This window comes from Rhinatrema bivittatum, chromosome 4 (assembly GCF_901001135.1).
Source record: "Rhinatrema bivittatum chromosome 4, aRhiBiv1.1, whole genome shotgun sequence".
In the NCBI taxonomy this organism is placed as follows: domain Eukaryota; kingdom Metazoa; phylum Chordata; class Amphibia; order Gymnophiona; family Rhinatrematidae; genus Rhinatrema; species Rhinatrema bivittatum.
In genome coordinates, this window is record NC_042618.1 from 470,345,764 (window position 1) to 470,367,848 (window position 22,085).

Genomic DNA, 22,085 nt, shown 5'->3' on the forward strand with positions numbered 1-22,085 from the left:
TCTGCTGGTATAGGAGCACCCAGAGTTTTTTGGGTGTTGATCCGAAGGCCCGTCAATTCCTTCAGAATTCCGAAGTCTTTGGCCAAAGCTGGAGAGTTCTCAGGTATGCAATGGAGTCCAATCTGCTGGCCACCAAATTAAATCCACTCCTCTTGCTTTTCCACCCCTGAGCTGTAGAGATCAGAGTAAACAGCAACATGTAGGGAGGCTGGCAGCATAGGGGCACGCCATAGGAGACTGGGCTCTGGATTCTCCCCCTCCTCCAAATCCTTCCTGTTTAGAGAGGAAGCGTACATGGAGGAAGGGAAAAACAGAGTGAGAACCAGGGTTGTGTGTTCTCACTATGTCTCTTGCACTCTGACTTTCACAGCCTGGGGGCAAGAGTGAGGAGGAATCTGAAAAATTTGGAAAATGAGGGGTGTGAGAGTGCTTTGTGGAGATAGGAACGTGAAAAGAGCAGAGGAGAAGAGGAGAAGAGAGGAACCTGGAATGGGACAGATGAAAGGAGGAGATGGGGAGAAAGGAAGGTAGAACTAGGAGATGGAGAAAAGATGATGAAGGATGGATGGGAAGATAAACCTGAAAATAGAAAGAGGAGGTAGGAGACAGGGATGAGTGGAAGCGATTGAGAAGAGAGGAAGAGGGATTGGAAAGCACGGGGGAGAAGTGAATAAATGATGAAAGGAAGAGATAGGAAAGGGTGAATGGTGACTTGAGAGATGCATGGGAGACTAGAGATGTAACAGCGAGGGAGGCGGGAGCTGAGAGAAACTGGGGGGCCCAAACGAAGGAAGAATACCCCCTAACTTTATTTTACCCTTTGGACCCTGCCCTGCATCAAGGCACCATTACAACGCTCTTTTATCTTCCGACCTGCCTCGGGTCGACTCCTGCAGCGACCCCTCTTAGTGACCTCCAGTGAATCCCACTCCCCTTGTGCTAAGTGTCAGCCGCACTGCCTCATAGCGTGGCTAAGAACAGCAGGACGACACGTCCAGCGACTCAGTGAAGCAGAGCCTGCTGACCAGGTGCGTCTGCTTCCCTTCAGCCATCTCCTGCCCCTGCCGCGCAAGTAGCTCGGCCCCGTCAGACTGGGAAGCCGGTGTTTATCTCTGGGGGTAACCCAAAAGCTGAGGGCTACCACCCTTCTACTGCTGCGACCTAGCGTTTCCACAGCGCCACTAGACGTGCGTAGCGCTGCGGCGCTATCCACGCGGGAAGGCTGGGCGAGCCTGCGTCTGGGGCTTGGCTTGTCAGCAGGGCAGGGTTGTTGGGTGGAGTTTGATTGAAACATCTGGAGTGACCCTGGTGCCCCCAGGGGGCGCATTGTGTCATGGTTTGCGAGACGTCTCAGCTGCCTTTAAGCTGCTTGCGGGACTGAGTAGTTTCCCAGCTGGGGTTCAGATAGCAGACAGGTGCTTGCCACAGCTGTGTAACATCTGCAGCAAGAACAATCCCGGAGAGTGGAGAATGGGAACAAGCCCCTCCTCACCCCCGTCTTTTTGCTTCAGATTGATGAAACAAAAAAAGAAAGCAAAGATCAAGATTTAGATTTTATGTGATGTTTGCTTGTCATTGCCTCTCTGTATTTGATGAATGCTGGTTTGTAACCCCCAGAATTTGAGATGGAGCGATTAATAAATATTTTTAAAATTTCATTTCTATTCCTCTTTCACGTTAAATAAAATGAAATAATGTTCAGTGCCGGATTTTTGCAATGGACTCGTTAAAAGCAACCCCAGCGCTAGCATTTTATTGAATGGGGCGGTAACTGCTTCCTTTGCTCTACATTGTGGGGTCCGCCAGGGTTGCCCCCTCTCCCCACTGCTTTTTATTTTGGCGTTGGAGCCCTTGGCCATACGTTTGAGGGAGGAGCCTCAGATTTGGGGGTTGCGGGTGGGTCATTAGTCCCTGCGCACTGCACTATTCGCCGATGATATCCTGCTTTTTGTAGGTAAGCCCCAAGCCAGTGTTCCCGTGATTGTCACGCTGTTTGACCAATTCCGAGCCGCGGCGGGTCTACGTATTAATTATGGGAAATCAGAGGCGTTGGCCTTAAATCCCCGGCTGCAATCCTCCTGGGTGGGCTCTTTCCCTTTTCGGTGGGCGACCGATAGGTTGAAGTATTTGGGTATTTGGATTTCGAGGGATGTACGACGCCTGTACGAGCTTAATGTTAGTAGCCTCTTGGATCGAGTACGCCTTCAGTTGGAGGCTTGGGTCCCTCTCCCCTTGTCCCTTTTTGGGCGTTGCGCTCTTATCAAACTGATCATAGCTCCAAAACTTTTATATGTGTTGTCTATGATTCCCTGTTGGCTGCGGGAACGGGACCTTAAGGGTGTGCAAGCGGCTATACAGCACTTTTTATGGAAGGGAAAGAGAGCCCGCCTTAGTTATATGACCCTGACCTATCCCCGGGACAAAGGGGGGTATGGTTTACCAGACTTTCGAATGTATAATGCTGCATGCCAATTGCGCTTCATAGGAGAATGGCTCACGGGGGACTATAAATATTGTGAGCGGGGGTTGATCTCTGGCATGGCTGCTCCCTGGTCGCCCTTGAGCCTCATTCAGTCAAGTGCGGCTGAACGTCGGCGGCTTGTCTATCCCAGAGTTTTGCTGTCCCCTTGTATTGCGGCCTGGCGGTGGTTGCGCCGATGGGGGGGAGTGGAGGGGGTGCTCTCGTTGCTGGTACCATTGACCGGCAATGTGGGCTTTTTACCTGGCCGGGATTGTGGGGCTCTATTTCATAAGTGGGCTGATAATGGCGTGATGTATGCTGTTCATTTCTATGATCCTGATACTTGTGTACTGTTGGACTTTGCTACTCTGGCTACCACTTATCGTTTATCGTCTCATCATTTTTTTGCCTACCTGCAAACCCGCCACTATTTGACTTCATTTCACTGGACGTCGGAGGTGGTGAGAAAGGAGTCATCCTTTGCTAATACAGTCTTTGAGACGGCTAGTCTTGCCAACACTGTGAAAGGATGGGCTAAGCTTGGCAGAACAATGCAAATCACACCTCGCTTGGACTTTTTGGCGTCAAAATGGACGGCTGTTCTTGGTGAACCCATTTCAGCGACTTATTTGACGCTCTGTTTTGCAGCGGTGCATCGTCAACTTCCTGATATTGGGTTGCGAGAAGTACAGTTTCACATTATTCACAGTATCTATTGTGACGATGTGCGACGCTTTAAGATGGGCAGTACTGACTCTCCTCTTTGTATTAAATGTGCCCAAGAGGAGGGCACATTGGTTCATAGACTGTATCATTGTCCTAGTTTGCAACCATTTTGGTCTACAGTGTTTGGAGTGATTACACAGAGCACTGGAACCTTACCACCTCACTCCGGGAAGTTTCTGTTGTCCAGCCCGCAGGCTTGCGCTGCAGAAGTGGGCTCCTCCAAGGATCGGTTTGGCCGAATTGCGATTCTGTTGGCCTGCCGTACTATCTTGTCGGGATGGGCGGAACCAATGACGGCCCCTTCTTCAGTGGCGTGGTTTCAGCGTATGGCTTTGATTCTGCAGATGGAGCGCTTGGATTTTTTGAAAGGACATCGGAAACCTGATCGTATATATGGAGAGTGTTGGACTAAATGTGTATTACTGTTGCCAGAGTCTGTTCAAGCGGGTTTACGGGAGAGTGGGTATACTGATGATTGGGTACAATCTATGGTCCCTGGGGGGCAGGGTGGGGCTAAGGGGGGGAGGGGTGGAGCGGTGTGACTGCAGTGTGAATGGGTATGTCTGTTGGCGGGCGGAGGGTGGGGGGAGGAGGGGTAGGTATGAGGAATTGCTGGGGAAGGCATATACCTGCTGGCTGTATCCGACTACTCTTGTCTGGGATTGATATGGTATTGTAATTCCTAGTTGTCTGAGCTTGGTTTTGTTTAGTTTGTTCTAGGCTGGTTGGTTGTGTTTTTGCCAATAAAAATTATTCTGAAAAAAAAAAAAAAAAGGTTGGCAGCCAAAGTGGTGGCCTGTTCTCAAATGCTGGTCCCGGAAAGGATTTTGAATGAGTTGAACGTTATGGGGCGGATTTTAAAAGGGTTCCGCACGTAACCCTTTTAAACCCCTCCTGCGCGCGCCGAGCCTATTTTGCATAGGCTCGGCGATGCGCGCAAGCCCCGGGACACGCGTATGTCCCGGGGCTTGAAAAAGGGGCGGGGAGTGGTCGAGGCAGTCCGGGGGGGCGGGGCCGGAGCCTCCAGGCACAGTGGCCATTTGCCGCTATGGCCAGGGTCAAGGGCTGGCCGTCGACCGGTGCGCGCAACCTACGCCTGCCCGGAGGCAGGCGCAACTTATAAGTTAAAGGTCAGGGGGGGATTAGGTAGGGCTGGGGGGCGGGTTAGGTAGGGGAAGGGAGGGGAAGGTGGGGGGTGGGAGGTGGAAGGAAAGTTCCCTCCAAGGCCGCTCTGATTTCGGAGGAACAAAGGAAGGCTGCGCGGCTCGGTGCGCGCAAGTTGCACAATTGTGCACCCCCTTGCGCGCGCCGACCCTGGATTTTATAACATGCGTGCGGCTGCGCGCGCATGTTATAAAATCGGACGTAGATTTGAGTGCGCCGGGTTGTGCACACAAATCTACGCCCACGCATAATTCTTAAAATCCGGCTCTATATGTATGATTGTTGCTTAATAACCCCCATCTAAAGGCTTAATCGCTACCTGGATCACTTACATAGAAACATAGAAATGACGGCAGAAGACCAAGTGGCCCATCCAGTCTGCCCAGCAAGCTTTCACACATATTTCTCTCATACTTATCTGTTACTCCGACTGCTGAGGTCAGGGCCCTTATTGGTAACTTTTTCTTTCTAGTTCCCTTCCACCCCTGCCATTGATGTAGAGAGCAGTGCTGGAGCTGCATCTAAGTGAAGTATCAAGCCTAATTGGTTAGGGGTAGCAAGCTGCGGATCGTGTCGCAGGAGGAGAGATCCGGGGGTGGGGGGAAGGGGGCAGGACTGGAAATCTATGGGGCAGGAGGTTTGCTGTCCACCAAATTTTGCCCTCTAGGCACAGGCCTAGCAGACCTGAGTGTAAATCCAGGCCTGGTGCTCCCGAGGGACGTTTTTAGCTCAGAAGGGGGGACATAGCGCACGCAGACTGCATTTTCAATCCACACGAAAAGGGTCCACAGGAAAAGCAGGTGGGAATGGCAGCGTTTCAAAGTGAAAGCATCTGCGTACTTTCGTTTTAACATGTGGGGCGACGCCTGCGGGTGAAAAAGGCACGTGCGGTCTTTTTCCGGAAATGGATAGACTGGAGAATTGTCTCCTACGGCAGTTTCCTCGTTTGCGTGTGCGAATCTCCGCGCCAGCTCTTCCAGCAAAGATCTACTCCCAGGCAGAGCAGGTGCCCGTGGTCATGCGTGCCCTGCCCCCCGTGGCAAGCTTCAAGGGACAAGTACAGGCGACCGTCACCCAGAGGGTGGACGCAAATCCCCCAGGTTACAAAAGCCCCCTGTGTGTCTTTGTGCCGGAGGGGACACTGTGAAGGTCCCCCTCCCCCAGCCTGCCCAGGGCCACGTAACACTCCCAGCCTGGAGAGCGGGCGCCTGCTCCTCCGCAGGGCAGTCCAAGCATCGCGGCGGGGGGGGGGGGGGGGGGGGTAATGTTACTCACGTGAATCGCAGGCAGACAAACGGCAGCAGCTCCCGGCGCGACTTCTCCCAGACGTTTCCGGATTTGCTCAGGGCTCAATTTGTAGACAGAAAGGAAGGGGAACTGCGAAGGGGATGAGTTGGGCGAGGCCCATGGACGAGTTCGACCTGTGCAAACGGGCAGCACCAGGGCCAGGTGTGAACCCGCTCTCACACGCACACATCCCCCGAATCAAAGCCATGCGGCTGCCCCTCTCTCAGGGTGTACATACACATAGAGAAATATAACTTTTTATAATTAACGTGCAAAATATTTATTATTAAACATATAAACAAATACATTTAAAATCAATGAAAAACAGTCACTCCCATTCATACGTTAAGATCCATACACTAATGACACCAAATAATGTATACAATTTTTCACTTTAAAGTGCACAAGTGCCTCCAAGAACTCTATAAAAGTTAGAGATACTTTTCTTCACAGGGTTTCCGATATTTTAATAGGGTACTATGTACTCCCAATGTCATTTATTTATCAATCTTCACTGTACTTAATTCACACAGAGAGAAAGGAGTTACTCTTTTCCTCCATCATCTGCATCTCAAGTCCAACAACAGATCCTTGTTTCACCCATGAATGGGCTTCATCAGGGACATATTATAAAATCACGTTTTCTGTGACATTTGAGGTTGGTCCGTTGTGTGAGAGCGTTTTCGCTGTTTTGAAGGCTTTCATTGTAAGCTATAGAAGGAGAGTTATGGTGATACTTTATTGGAAATCTTTTTGAGTAAGGCATTTACAAGCAAAGAGTAGGTCACAACCTGTGATTTTATAATATGTCCCTGATGAAGCCCATTCATGGGTGAAACAAGGATCTGTTGTTGGACTTGAGATGCAGATGATGGAGGAAAAGAGTAACTCCTTTCTCTCTGTGTGATTAAGTACAGTGAAGATTGATAAATAAATGACATTGGGAGTACATAGTACCCTATTAAAATATCGGAAACCCTGTGAAGAAAAGTATCTCTAACTTTTATAGAGTTCTTGGAGGCACTTGTGCTCTTTAAAGTGAAAAATTGTATACATTATTTGGTGTCATTAGTGTATGGATTTTAACGTATGAATGGGAGTGACTGTTTTTCATTGATTTTAAATGTATTTGTTTATATGTTTAATAATAAATATTTTGCACATTAATTATAAAAAGTTATATTTCTCTATGTGTATGTACAAAATGGATTTTTAGAGAAATTTGAGTTAATTACAGTCCCTATGTGTTGTTTGCCCTCTCTCAGGGTGGGCAGCTCTGCTTCCTCCAGGGCCTGAAGGGGCCACAAGTGATCCATGCAACTACCCGGCTCTGGTCTGTTTCCTCGGGGGGGGGGGGGAGACCAGAAATGATGTACGCTGTCGGCTCTGCTCCACTTTCCCAGGTCCCAGGAAAAAGCTGGCAGAACACCTGTTCTAGCGGAACTTAAGCCCTCTGTAATGGACACAAAAAAAAAAAGGGATTGAAAATTGGCATAAGCCTGAAAGTTGTGAGCAGAAGTGCCGTTCGTCAAGGCCAGGGCTGAAGCCTTAACGACATTGCTGCTGACACCTTTCAAGCTTCTGCTAAATCAAACCCTTTTGTGAAGTCTGTTCCCCTTCTGTTCCTTGCAATACTGGAGAACAAGAGAGGAGGGGCTGGATTGGGGAGCAGAGTGGCTGCTCCATTCCCCCTGTGCTCCAGGCTCAGCCCCTCCTCTTCTCCTCCCTGCAGGCTGCCTGGAGGGGAGGGGCTGGAGCAGAACACCCCCCCCCCCCCCCCCGATGCTCTGCCTCTTCAGCCTGAAAAGAACTGGTTTCCACCCCGCTCCCCCACAAATTAAGCCCTGGATTGTGTGCTCTCTGAATTGTCCAGAAACACGGAAATTATCCTGCGGGCCAAAAATTCGAGGTGGGTGATTTTCGGACTCTCCTCTTTGAGCCACAGTCCGCGGGTACTTTTTACTCTGCCATGGGCACAAAGCATCCGCGGACCTTTGCCCCTGCTTTTTTGTGTGCAGGTGGGTTCTCTTCAGAAAATAACACGCATAGACTCTGAAATGCCATCCCCCCACCGGTGGTTCCCAAATCTGTCCTGGAGGACCCCCGACCAGTCAGGTTTTCAGGATGTGCACAACCAATATGCGCAGTAACACAGCAACCGACGGCAGAGAAAGACCAAAACGGCCCATCCGGTCTGCCCGGCGGCGACTGTATGCACATCTCCCCCAAGCCGACCAAATTCCCACACGCCACCCGACCCCCACTCCCGGGGTGTGCGTGAGAGAAACTGCCCGACGTGGAGGTGGTGCATGCAAATCTATCTCATGCATATTTACTGTGGATATCCTGTAAGACCTGACTGGCTGGGGGACGCCAGGACAGGTTTGGGAAGCCCTGATCTACGCGCCCGGTTTTCCAGTCGGGCCCCAAAACGTGTCAGCAGGACCCCCTCCTTTGAATACGGATACAAAGAGGGCGCTTTGCGGGACACCGTGCGCATGTTTAGCTCAGCTGAGGGAGGGAAGGCTGCAGACAGCTGATTCATGGCGTTAATCTCTATTTTCAAAATGAGTGGGGGGGGAGGTGCTAAACTCGGCAAAGATTACTTTTCTTTGCACTCAGCCGGGTTTTTTTTTTACTCAATCCCGGGGGTGCTCGAGCACCCACTGCACCCACAGAGCTGATGAGGAGATATGGGAGATAACATCGGGGCAGGCTGGCAGTCTGCAGAAGCTTTAGGAAACTCCACGCATTTTATTTCTCTATTCAAAATGTTTAGATTCTGTCTACTCTGCACCGTCCGTTCATGGCAGGTTACAGCACACAAAATATAAACAACAAAACAATCCCACAAAGCTCCTACTACAGTAATACAATTCCTACCCCCAGCCCCCCTCAGTCTTGAAATGCCTCGTATTTATTTAAAATGCAGATGAAGGGATTATTCTTGTGAAAACTGCATTTCTTTAAAAGACGCCTATGCTTTACTATTAGGTGTAAAATAAAGTAACAGTAAGGATGGAAGAAAAAGACCAAATGGTCCACCTCGACTGTCCAAGAATTTGCTTATGGTAGTAATTGCCGCTCTGTGCAGGGTACCCCATGCATTCTGCTAAGGGTATTAACTGCCATACCATGCATGTTATCCACAGGCCTTCTATTAAGGGCAATAACTGATGCTCCATGCAAATTACCCCATGCTTTCTGTTAAGGGCAGTAACTGCCATACCATACAGGTTACCTCCAGGTCTTCTTTTAAGGGCAGAATTGCCTCTCAATTCAGGTTACTCCCATCCTTTCTGTTAAGGGTAGTAAGTGCCACTCGGTGCAGTTACCTCCATGCGTTCTGTTACGGGCAGTAACTGTCACTCCATCCATGTTTCTGATAAGAGTAGTAACTGCTGCTCTATGCAGGTTAACCCCATGCTTTCTATTACAGGTAGTAACTGCTGCTCTATGTAGGTTACCCCATGCTTTCTATTACAGGTAGTAACTGCTGCTCTATGTAGATTACCCCCATGCTTTCTATTACAGGTAGTAACTGCTGCTCTATGTAGGTTACCCCCATGCTTTTTATTACAGGTAGTAACTGCTGCTCTATGTAGGTTACCCCCATGCTTTCTATTACAGGTAGTAACTGCTGCTCTATGTAGGTTACCCCATGCTTTTTATTACAGGTAGTAACTGCTGCTCTATGTAGGTTACCCCCATGCTTTTTGTTAAAGGCAGTAACTGCTGCTCCATGCAGGTTACCCCATGTTCTCTGTTAAGGATAGTCACTGCCGCTCTATTCAGGTTAGCCTCGTGCCTTCTGTTAAGGGTGGTAACTGCTGCTCCTTGCAGGTTCCCCCCATATGTTCTTTATGGGCAGTAACGTCCATTCCCTGCAGGTTACCCCCATGTTTCTGTTAAGGGTAGTAACTGCTGCTCCTTGCAGTTTATCCCCATGCTTTCTGTTAAGAGTAGTAACTTCAGCTCCATGTAGGTTACCCCCCATGTTTTCTGTTAAGGGTACTATCTGCCGCTCTATGCAGTTTACCTCCATGATTTCTGTTAAGGGGCTGCTCTATGCAGGTTTCCCCCATGTTTCTGTTAAAGGGGGGTAAACAGCATGGTTTACTCAGCTCCATGCAGGTTACCCCCATGTTTTCTGTTAAGGGTAGTAAATGCCACTCTCTGCAGGTTACTCCCATGTTTCTATTAAAGGCAGTAACTGCCACTCCATGCGGGTTCCCACATTTTTTCTGATAAGGGTAGTAACTGCCGCTCTATGCAGGTAACCCCCATGCTTTCTGTTAAGGGTAGTAACTGCCACTCTGTGCAGGTTACCCTCATGTTACTGTTAAGGGTAATAACTGCTGTTCCATGCAGGTTACCCCCATGTTTCTTTAAGGGCAGTAACTACTGCTTCCTGCAGGTTAACCCCATGCTTTCTGTTAAGGGTAGTAACTGCTGATCAATGCAGGTTACACCCCTGTTTCTTTTGAGGGTAGTAACTGCCGCTCCATGCAGGTTCCCCCATGCTTTCTGTTAAGGTAGTAACTGCCACTTCGTGCAGGTTACCCCCATGCATTCTGTTAAGTGTAGTAACTGCCGCTTCGTGCAGGTTACCCCATGTTTCATTTGAGGGTAGTAACTGCCGCTCCGTGAAGGTTACCCTCATGTTACTGTTAAGGGTAGTAACTGCTGCTCTATGCAGGTTACCCCCATATTTCTGTTATGGGCATTAACTGCCACTCCATGCAGGTTCCCCCCATTTTCTGTTAAAGGTAATAACTGCCACTCCATGCAGGTTCCCCCATGTTTTCTGTTTATGGTAGTAACTGCCGCTTCATGCAGGTTACCCCCATGTTTCTGTTAAGGGTAGTAACTGCTGCTCTATGGAGGTTACCCCCATGTTTCTGTTAAGGGTAATAACTGCCGCACCATGCAGGTTACCCCATGTTTCTGTTAAGAGTAGTAACTGCTGCTCCATGCTGGTTACGCCCATGTTTCTGTTAAGGGTAGTAACTACCACTCCATTTATTTATTTTATTTATTTATTTATTATTTTTATATACCGACATTCGATCTCCATGCAGGTTTCCCCCATGTTTCTGTTAAAGGTAGTAACTGCCGCTCCGAGCAGGTTACCCTCATGTTTCTGTTAAGGGTAGTAACTGCCACTCCATGCAGGTTACTCCATGTTTCTGTTAAGAGTAGTAACTGCTGCTCCATGCTGTTTACCCCCATGTTTCTCTTAAGGGTAGTAACTGCCACTGCATGCAGGTTGCCCCATGTTTCTGTTAAGGTTAGTAACTGCCACTCCATGTAGGTTTATTTAATTCTTTTCTATACCGACATTCATAACGCATGTTACATCACATCGGTTCACATCGAACATGTGAACCGATATGATATAACATACTTGGGAATGCGGCAGTTAAATCCCCATGTTTCTCTTAAGGGATTTAACTGCCGCTCTGTGCAGGTTACCCCCATGTTTCTCTTAAGGGTAGTAACTGCTGTCCTGGTTACCCCCATGTGTCTGTTAAGGGTAGTAACTGCCGCTCCATGCAGGTTACCCCCATGTTTCTGTTAAGAGTAGTAACTGCTGTTCCATGCTGTTTACCACCATGTTTCTCTTAAGGGTAGTAACTGCTGCTCTATGCAGGTTGCCCCCATGTTTCTGTTAAGGGTAGTAACTGCCATTCCATGTAGGTTATTTAATTATTTTCTGTACCGACATTCATAACGCATGTTATATCACATCGGTTCACATCGAACATGTGAACTGATGTGATGTAACATGCTTGGGAAGGCAGCAGTTATATCCCCATGTTTCTCTTAAGGGATTTAACTGCCGCTCTGTGCAGGTTACCCCCATGTTTCTGTTAAGGGCAGTAACTGCCGCTCCGTGCAGTTTACCCCCATGTTTCTCTTAAGGATAGTAACTGCCGCTCCGTGCAGTTTACCCCCATGTTTCTCTTAAGGGTAGTAACTGCCGCTTCGTGCAGTTTACCCCCATGTTTCTCTTAAGGATAGTAACTGCCGCTCCGTGCAGTTTACCCCCATGTTTCGCTTAAGGGTAGTAACTGCCGCTCCATGCAGGTTACCCCCATGTTTCTCTTAAGGGCAGTAACTGCCGCTCCGTGCAGTTTACCCCCATGTTTCTCTTAAGGGTAGTAACTGCCGCTCCGTGCAGGTTACCCCCATGTTTCTCTTAAGGGTAGTAACTGCCGCTCCATGCAGGTTACCCCCATGTTTCTCTTAAGGGCAGTAACTGCCGCTCCGTGCAGTTTACCCCCATGTTTCTCTTAAGGGTAGTAACTGCCGCTCCATGCAGTTTACCCCCATGTTTCTCTTAAGGGTAGTAACTGCTGCTCTATGCAGGTTGCCCCCATGTTTCTGTTAAGGGTAGTAACTGCCATTCCATGTAGGTTATTTAATTCTTTTCTATACCGACATTCATAACGCATGTTATATCACATCGGTTCACATCGAACATGTGAACTGATGTGATGTAACATGCTTGGGAAGGCAGCAGTTATATCCCCATGTTTCTCTTAAGGGATTTAACTGCCGCTCTGTGCAGGTTACCCCCATGTTTCTGTTAAGGGCAGTAACTGCCGCTCCGTGCAGTTTACCCCCATGTTTCTCTTAAGGATAGTAACTGCCGCTCCGTGCAGTTTACCCCCATGTTTCTCTTAAGGGTAGTAACTGCTGTGCAGGTTACCCCCCATGCTTTCTGTTAAAGTGAATGATGTACAGCTCGTTTCACCTACTATCAGCTCACTATCAGCCAGGCTGGGTATCTGCTTTAAGATGCACTTTCTTCTTCATTAGGCTTTCAAGCGCCCCTGTGCTGCATTTCACCCACAGTATCAGGCACATTTTTTAAGATCACATTTGCCACCTCTGACTTGCCCCATAATTTCCCTTCCTGCTGGTGTGCAACCATCATTGCTTGACTTTTTGCTCTGTAAGAGCATTTATGTTCAGCCCAAGCTGATGAGCCACCAGGAGAATTTCCAGTGGCGCGGTGGCAGTACTTTCTAAGGATCCCTGAAAACCTTGCATCAGTAGGGGCAACCCTGGACAGGCCGCTAGTTGTGGTGCACTCTCGGTCTAGGAACGCAGTCATTTAAAGGAAACAAAAGGCTGAAAGCAGGAACCCCACAAACCAGACCTATTAATAAAACCCAACAAGCAGCACAGTCCCTATCTGACACCATCTCCTCTCCTAAAACCTGTGAAAAGTGCGTAATTCTGAGGAGGTAAAAATACACAACAACTTGGTATAAATACCAGTGCAGGTGCTCCAGCCTGATCACCCATCTGGTGGAGCGATCACAAGCAGGACTTGGACCTCAGAGCTAGCTCCCATCTCTAGAAGCCATGAAGGTGAAGCTTTATCTCCTCTTCCTTTGCATCACCATGAGCTCCTTTGGAAGTTACAGTTTTGAACTTTCGGCACTGAACAAAGACATTGCAAGTCTGTTAAAGCACTTTGTAAGTAGGACCTTTATTCGTTGCCCTGGCAGTTATTGCAAGTGGAGGAGTATGATGCTTACGTTTGCTCAGATTTAACCATAGACAGCGTTTTAATGTTCAAAGCCAAGCTTTTCTACGTGAACAGTTAGAGTGTCAGGGAGAGGGTGTCCAAGGTGAACCACTTGGTCCTGTCCTAGAGAATGGAAAATCTGGCTGATGCAGCTTACTGTGGTTCTGGTCCAAACTTTTCCCCCCTGTACTTCTCAACAATTGTTGTCCTCAGGTGACTAGGATAATATCTTGTGGCTCCTTGAAGCTTTATAGGGAGATGTAATGGAGAAGCGACAGGAAGAGAATTGTAAATTTTGGTTGTTGAAGTTTGACTGGAGGTGTTAGGGATACAAAATGCATTTTAATGCTGAAGGTTCAGACAGAGACGTCTCTGCGTTGTGGATCGGGGGGGGGGGGGGTCTCTTGCTGTCCCACATTGTATCACAAATGTTATGACTTTCACATCGGAAAGTTTTAAAGCTATTAAAGCTTTTCCAGCTTCTGCTGGGTAAAAGGAAATGTAGTTTGGCTCAATGAATGTATTAGCTCAATCCAGTTCATTCCTCCTGGATGATATTGCTTCAAATTAAAACACAACATTTCAGAAGATACTTACAAGGCTGGTAGAACTGAAACCAGCTTACTTGTATCTTTTGTCAAAAAGTTCAGTCTGTAATGTGGTCTCTAGATACAAAGGTTTAAGAGAACACCTCAGATATCTTCCTAAATAAAGTGTTATCAGATGATGACAGATTTCTTTCAAGATGTAATCTGGGTTATTTTGCCTCCTGATGTTTCCTTAAACCAGCTGGTAATCTTTCACATCCATCTCTAATAGTGTAACAGTAAGAGTTTGCTGGTTATGAGATGAATATGAAATGATAAGAAACACGGAAGTGCCATTCCTACAGCCTGTGTATTTATTCTACCACTGCTGAGCTGGAGCTGACATTTTGCAATCTGAAAGCGTGCATTATTCAGTTTGTGACTGCATGTTATGGTAAGGTATTTATATTTTCTGTTGCAGCCGTCCAGTGACAGCCCGAAGGACATAGGAGGATCTATTTTCATGCCATTGCTGTGCGACTGGACTGAGGTAAAGGATTTATCACAACTGGAGAGAAGTACTATACAAATGCTGAGTATTACTCTCAGGCAGTGCACTGGACTACAGGCTATAAAGTATCTGCAGCTTCCACAGTGCTACGAACCACAAAAATGCCCTGCATCCATCACCAAGCGATCTGGGTGTTGGATGCAGGGCAGAGGATGCAGGGCAGAGGATGTGGTTAGTGCAGTTAGTATAGCTGTGTTTAAAAAAGGATTGGATAAGTTCTTGGAGGAGAAGTCCATTACCTGCAATTAAGTTCACTTAGAGAATAGCCACTGCCATTAGCAATGGTTACATGGAATAGACTTAGTGTTTGGGTACTTGCCAGGTTTCCGAAACATTAAAAAATGCAAAAAAAAAAAAAATTTGGGAAAAAAACGAAATGACAAAAAATTGGCCTCCAAATAGCATGAAATGAATGACAGCCCATTTTTTTTGGCCTGCACGCCCTTAGTATGTGAGCGTATGTGTGTATATGTACTGTATATATCTTTAGAGAGAGAGAGTGTAAGGTTTTGCCTAAAGACAAACATGAAAGACTTTGAGAGACGAATTCAAATTGAGCACACTGTGTTCCCTAACCAAGCAGCAGAAACAGTAACTTAATTCAAGATCGAAATGATTCTGTTCATTTCGTCTTCATTTATTGCACGCCTCCCCCATAAAAGCTACAAAGCAAATTACAAGAGTATGGTACAGTTAAAAATAGAATAAACTTTACAATTTATTTTCTGCTGACACAAAGTTTCATATACCTGTAATATCTATATATCGGTTTGGTCTTTTTTTTTTCTTTCTCACAGGAAGGTGACAGAAAGTTGCTACTGAGTCAGATTGTTTCCATGTACTTGCAAATGTTTGAAGTGGAGCTTAGCAAGAACAGCAGCATGAAAGAGAGCATCAAGAACATCACCATGGCCCTCAACATAGTGAGGACGGACGCCTTGCGCGCAAGCAGTGAGAAACTTCAAAAGCTTGTGGACCTGCAGAGACTGAAGGTGAGAAAAGCGCCGTTTCCTCTCCCTTCCTCAGGCCTCATCAGGCATGGCTGGGCCCAAAAGATAACAGAAGCTCAGTGGCATCGGTCGGGCTGCGGGATGGGCATTCGTTTTTTTAAACAAATGCAAACTTCGTTACGAAAACTTCTGTTTTGGGTTGGTGCCTAATGCAATGAACCGAAAAGAAACTAACCCCCGAAATATCTGAAAATGTTCCCCCAGCCCACCCCCCACCAATAACCCAGGGCCAGGTCCAGGGGGTCTCCCAAGGCTGGGCTGAACCAAGCTCGGCTGAGGCCTCCCAGGCTATCTCTGCCCCCATCTTTCTGCCCCCCAATTACCCCCTTCTGTAGGGGTCTTCCTTGCAGGAAGAGGCAGGAGTAATCCCCACCCAGCTTCCCTTTAAAAATGGCGCCGGCCGGCCCCTGAGACTGGTGCCATTTTGTTTGAGGACAGAAATGAGGGATGGTCTCAGGGCTGCCTGCCGCCATTTTTAAAGAGAAGCCAGTGGGGCAGGAGCGTATGGGGATCGCTATTGTTCCTTTCTACAACGAAGACCCCCCCCCCACAGAAGGAGTAAATGGGGGCTGGGTAGGCCCCCGTGGTTAGTGGGAGTGGAGGGACTGAGGAGGTCTTGGGGGCCTGAGGCTGGAGCAGGGGAGAAGAGACCCCGGGGAGCTCCTGTTTCTGTTCCTTTTTGAGTTTTAGGTTTAAAAAAATTAATATTTATTTCAGTGGTGCAAATGAACTAAATCAAAATAAACATAACCCCCCCCCCTGAAACCCATAACCCCCCCCATTTGAAATGAAAAAAAACAAACCACAAGAGCTGGAAGGCGGCAAATCCTCGCCAGTCTGCCGCCCCTACATGTTTGCCACCCTAGGCACAGACACAGTGGGTGCTGGGATCTCGAGCATGGCCGAGGGGTAATTCCCGACAGACCTTTCACCTGAAATCTCATCCTCTCTCCTTCCACATCCTGTCTTGTAACAGATGAGCGATACCCGGATTCAGCACAGAGCCATCAAGGACCTCTTTCTCGTCTTCCAAGAATTGAGAAAGATGGACAGCAAAACCCCCTCCACTATTTGTATCAGAAAGAAGAGGAGCAAAGAACGGAGAAGGAGAGGGAACTGAAACTAGTGACCCTACCAGCTACTGATTTGAATTGTATTATTTGTGTTATTATTATTATTATTATATTTTATACAACTATTTATGATATTTAAGATGTACTGAAATCTATTTATATAAAGTAGTTTTATAGAAACACTCTTGAACTGAATATTTATGGTTACTGCTGCTGTGTAAAATCCTGAAGCACTACATACATTATAGGGGGGGGGCTTTCTGAAAATTGAGGGGACTGCACCAGCTCTCGCAGGCTCGGTACTCGCATACTATCCCTTTGGAAATTGCCCCCATTGAAAATGCCCACAGAGACGTGAGCCTGCTTCTTCTGAGCGCACCTTTTCCAACCAAAACCCCCCCACCCTGGGAACGCCGCCACGAAAATGCAGGTTAGAGTGCATGCATTACAGGGTGGGAAGTTTGCAAATTGCCCTTTTAACCATTTAAGTGGCTGTTTCCACCACTAAATGGCTTTTGAAAATTGCTCTTCAAATATACAGATTGTCTTACTTCGAAGCGATGATTCACTGGTGCAAGATGCAGGACAGAAAACGACTTCCATTATACAGCAGTTGAGCTATTGAAACGAAAAGGCCATGTCCGATCTGCGTTCCCTGGAATAAGCGTTGACCTTTTTTCTCATTTGGATGATATCACTGATGCTGATACGTTTCATGTCCCATTCGTTCATGGTGCTAGATTCTGCTTGACCTCATGGGGCATTTGAAGGTTAGAACATACTTTAAGACAGAGCTGCTGAAGATTTACAGTCCTATAATACTAGAAAGGTAGCAATGTATATTTTCTTTATACAGGAAATCTACTCCCCCCCCTCGCTGTAGTGTATGTATTTGCTTCAGGTTTGATCTGTTTCATCTTTGTGTTAGTCAATACTTGGACATGGCTGAGATGACTTTGCCTAACATGGCACATGAACATGCAAGCAAATTGGAAACTATGTTTTCTAACTAAATTATTTATATATTAAAATTGATTAATTTAATAAAAATAATTGGATAGATATTTAAGGTGTGCATCGTCTTTCCTTCTCATGGTTGCTGAAATCTTTGCAGGTTGAGGCTGATCATCTCCAAGTTCTTTTAAAGGTTGGGCATAGTGGCATCGGCCGTTAGAAGTCTCCTTACAGCACAAGGCACCTTTGGTCTGTATTTCATTAGGAATCTGTCCTGAGCTCAGATTCAGTTAGAAGAGTTTTTTTTACACTATCAAATCACCCCAAAAGCACAATCTGTTCTTTTCAGCCCACTGGAAGAAGGCAGCTTACCTTAGGCTTAAGACAATGACCAAATCACAAAGCAGGTGTCTTATGCTTGAGTTTCAGTCCAATTGATGGACTTTACAGATTGTCCAGGTCTTAACAGTGTTTAAACTTGCTGTTGAATTTAAAATCTTTATTTAATGCTCAAGTCACGGAGAAACAGGGATTGGGCTAGTCTGCACCTGAACTTACTACATAGGGCAGAGTTTAGCTGTCCCTTTTCGAGTTAACCAGCTTCTGCATCAGGATTCTCCTGCTTCAACGGCAGGGGGGGGAATGAAGAAAAGAGGATTTATAATAAGACAACAACCAACAAGGACTAAATTGCACAGGCTGGGTAGACAAATAAGCGTGGGAGTAGCTTGCTTATTGGGGAGGTTACTACCCCTAACCAATTAGGCATGATATTTCACTTTTATGCAGCTCCAGCACTGCTCTCTACATCAATGGTAGGGTTGGAAGGAAAATTAGAACCAAAAAGTTACCAATAAGGGCTCTGACCTCAGCAGTCAGAGTAACAGATAAGTTTGAGAAAAATAACTGTGAAAGCTTGCTGGGCAGACTGGATGGGCCGTATGGTCTTCTTCTGCTGTCATTTCTATGTTTCTATATATGTTTCTATGTTTCTATAAAAGATTGCTGGATTTATCAGGTATTGAGGGACACACAGTTGTGTTATTAGGAAGTGTCCGCTTTCCTTCTGACCTTGTCTTTCTCTTCCTCTGCTTGCCTGAGTTTTGTCTTATTATTAGTAGGATTTACTACTCACCTATTGTTCACTCAAAGTAGTTTAAATAGAATAGGGTGCTAAAGATCCGGTGATGAGATAAGGCACAGGTTAAATTAGGTAAGAGTTGAAGTGCAGTAACACGAGTATCCCCTGGATACAGTAACACATTGGTTAATAACACATATGTAAACAGTAATTGTCTGAGAACATAAAAATGTAATATGCCCATTGCCTACAGGGTAATACACCTATATGCCCAGTTAGGGAGAAATTGGGGTTGGCAGGCTGTGTGCCTTGCAGTTCCAAGGGATTTCTGGCTATTGATTTAACCCTTTGAATGCCTGGCAGAAGAGTTAGGCCTTCACATATTTCTTAAATTGTCCGTAGTCCTGGATCTGAAGAAGCTTCTCTGGAAGAGACTGCCAGAGGATGGGATCTGCTCCGTTGAGGGCCCGTCATGGGGCGTTGGGTCATTTGATGTCTTTCATTGAGGGCATAATTATGGAGCTTCTGTGGGAGGCTTGTAATGGCCTGGCCAAGTGGCAGGAGTGTATTAAGGTAGGTGGTCTTTTAGGTACCCAACCTATTGCTGTTTGGGTTTGAAGTTTAAGGTCAGAATTTTGAAGGGGGCAGGAAACCAGTGCAGTTTGTATAGAAAGGTGTGAGGTGAACCTGTTTATTACTGCCCTCTGCTCTGCAGTGTTTTGAATATGTCTTTAGAGGTCAGACCACTTAATAGTCCATGGAATGGACCACTGGGGTCAGGTGTATCTTCTCATTGAAAGGGTAAAGTTTTTCCAGTTGGCACATGTGGAAAAGGCACTTTCTAAATGTTGCATAGTCCGAGTCGAGTCCAGTAGATAACCCAGGCTTCTGGCCTGTGATTTTAGGGGCAATTCCCAATTCCCAAAAAGGATTGTGATTTGGGGAATAGTCTTCCTTGTGTTTTGAATCCAAAGAATTTCAGTGTTGTTTATTTATTTATTTATTTTATGAATGTAAATCTTTATTTATACCGACATTCATGAAGCATATCATATCGGCTCACATAAAACAGGGGAGTAAAAATGTTAGAAGGAGGGAAAAGAAATTACATTAAACAGGGATAGGAGAACTTGGTTAACTGAGAGATAAGGAATGGCTTAGGAGGTGGAGGAGAAAGAGCAGTAATGAGGTACTGCTTTGCGAGACTCGTTACAATTGGTATAGTTGATAACAAAACAAATTAAACTGATAAACTTATAACATAACATCAATTGCTGCTGGCTGTAGTAGGGGGTAGGGGAGGGGAAAGGGGAGAAGGAGGGGAGAACACAGGGGTTAGGTAAATACTTGCTTGAAGAGCCAGGTTTTAAGTTTCTTTTTGAATTTCTGGGTGCACTGTTCTTGCCGCAGATCAGGAGGCATGGAGTTCCAGATTGCGGGGCCTGCGATAGAGAGTGCACGTTCTTTTGTGGTAGTAAGCTGGGTGAGCTTAGGGGAGGGTGTGCTCAGTGTACTTTTGTAGGAGGACCTGGTTGGTCTGTTAGTGGTGTGAAATTGAATGGAGTTATTTAGCCAGATCATGCTCTGGTTGTGGAGGGTTTTATGTAGGATAGATAGCGTCTTGTAGATGATACTTTGTGATATCGGGAGCCAGTGCAGATCTCTGAGAATAGGGGTGATGTGATCTGTTTTGCGTGTGTTTGTAAGTATTTGGGCAGCGGAGTTTTGTAGCATTTGGAGGGGTTTGATAGTGGCTTTGGGGAGGCCTAGGAGTAGGGAGTTGCAGTAGTCTATTTTGGAGAATATGGTGGCTTGGAGGACTCTGCGGAAGTCATTGCAGTAGAGGAGTGGCCTAAGTTTCTTCAGGGTGTTTAGTTTAAAGTAGCAATCTTTCATGGTCAAGCTGATGATTTTTTTTAGATTTAGGTGGTTATCTATGGTGATGCCCAGGTCTTGTACATGCTGTGAGAAGGTTAAAGGGTGGGGTTAGGGGTTTATGGAGATGTGAGGGGGTGAGATGATCATGAGCTCAGTTTTAGAAGTGTTAAGAGCTAGATTAAGGTTAGTGAGGAGGCTGTTGATTGAAGCTAGAGCATTTTCCCAGGTATTGAGGGCATTGTGTAAGGAGTCCGTGATGGGGATAAGGATTTGGATGTCGTCTGCATATATATATAGTGAGTGAGGTACAGTTCTGAGAGAACTTGGGAAAGGGGTAGCAGGTAGATACTGAAGAGGGTGAATGAAAGAGTGGAGCCTTGGGGAACACCTCTGGGTAGATTGATAGGTTTGGATTCGCTATTGCCTATTCTGACTTTGTAGAATCTGTTGTGTAGGTACGAATTAAAGCAGAGGAGGGGTGTTCCTGCTATGCCAATTTCTGTGAGACGGGTAAGTAGTATGTTGTGGTTTACTGTGTCGAATGCAGAGGATATGTCTAACAGAGTGAGTAAGTATGATTGTCCCTTGTCTAAGGTTTTTAGAATGGAGTCTGTGAGGGAAATTAGTAGGGTCTCAGTACTGAAGAATTTGCGGAAGCCAAATTGTGAAGGGAAGAGAATGTTGTGTTCTTCAAGGTAGTCAGAAAGCTGTAGGTTAACTACTTTTTCAAGTACTTTAGCCAGGAAGGGTAGGTTTGAGATGGGGCAATAGTTAGCAAGGTCAGTAGGTTTTTTGAGTAAGGGTTTGACAGAGGCTTGTTTGAGGGGAGCAGGGACATGTCCGAGGGAGAGGGAGCAGTTGATGATGTCGGCAATGGGTTGTGCTATTGTGCTGGGGATGGTCAAGAGGGATTTGGTAGGAATGGTGTCGGAGGGGTGTAGTGCTGGTTTCATTTTCTTAAGTGTAACTGCTGTCTCAGAGGAAGAGGTGGGCTCAAATGCGTTTAGGTAAACGTGAGTGGTTTGTTGGACGGGGTGTGGTGGGGGGGGGGAAGCGTAGTATAAGATTGGAGATTTTATTGTTGAAAAAGTGTGCGAGGTCATCACATTTAGTTTGGGTGTCGTCATCAGGCATTGGGGTAGTGGAGGTTTTAGTGAGGTCAGAGACGTATGCAAAAAGGGCTTTGGGATTGTATTGTAGTTGTGGATTCTGAAGGCGTAAAAGTCTTTTCTTGTTTTGAGGATACTCGCACGGTGGATTTGTAATTTGAGAGTTGGGAGGGGGATGGGTCTTTGCGCCTTTTCTTTTCATGGCTCCTCAATGCATGTTTGAGTATTTTTTAGTTCTGCTGTGTACCAGGGTTTTATTGGATTTGAGTGAGGGGTTTAGTACTTTCGTAGTTAGTGGGCAGAGGGAGTCAGCGATGTTAATGGTGATCTCATTCCAGGATGTGATTGCGGTTTCAGTGTTGGAAAGATCAGGTTTTGTAAGTGCGGTGTTGAGGGAGTTGCTTAGATCGTCTCTGCTGCAGGGTTTTCTGAAATGTATGGTTTTATTGTTTGTGTGATGGGGTGTTTGCATTCGCACTTGTATTTATTAACGTTTATTAATTGCTTATGCCTAAGCCCTAAGTGATATACGTAATAACATACACAAAAATGAGAAAACTTCAAACTAAAACAAAATATTACAAAACTAAGACAATTTACAATTTGAAGCAAGATCAATCATCACCAGAATCATCATCCAGTGTGCTGCAAAGTATGGGTTTAAGTGACGTTTGTTAATATTTGACCATTCTTGAGTGGTT

At 46.4% G+C, this 22,085-nt stretch overlaps 1 protein-coding gene across 1 annotated transcript; it reads left to right on the top strand.

Moving 5' to 3' along the window:
* Window positions 1-13,027: 13,027 nt before the first annotated feature.
* IFNG (interferon gamma) lies at window positions 13,028-17,351 on the top strand. Its single transcript, XM_029597629.1, has 4 exons — window positions 13,028-13,129; window positions 14,190-14,258; window positions 15,077-15,271; window positions 16,266-17,351. The coding sequence occupies exons 1-4, from the start codon at window positions 13,055-13,057 to the stop codon at window positions 16,407-16,409; spliced, it is 483 nt and encodes a 160-aa protein (XP_029453489.1). The 5' UTR covers window positions 13,028-13,054; the 3' UTR covers window positions 16,410-17,351.
* The last annotated feature ends 4,734 nt before the right edge of the window (window positions 17,352-22,085 follow it).

What these genes read in the sequence shown, in the direction of transcription:
- IFNG (XM_029597629.1), top strand. Translation starts at nt 13,055, where the DNA reads ATGAGCTCCTTTGGAAGTTACAGTTTTGAACTTTCGGCACTGAACAAA. An exon ending in TGCTGTGCGACTGGACTGAG is followed by an intron (nt 14,259 to 15,076) that starts GTAAAGGATTTA and finishes TCTTTCTCACAG; the next exon opens with GAAGGTGACAGAAAGTTGCT. An exon ending in TGGACCTGCAGAGACTGAAG is followed by an intron (nt 15,272 to 16,265) that starts GTGAGAAAAGCG and finishes GTCTTGTAACAG; the next exon opens with ATGAGCGATACCCGGATTCA.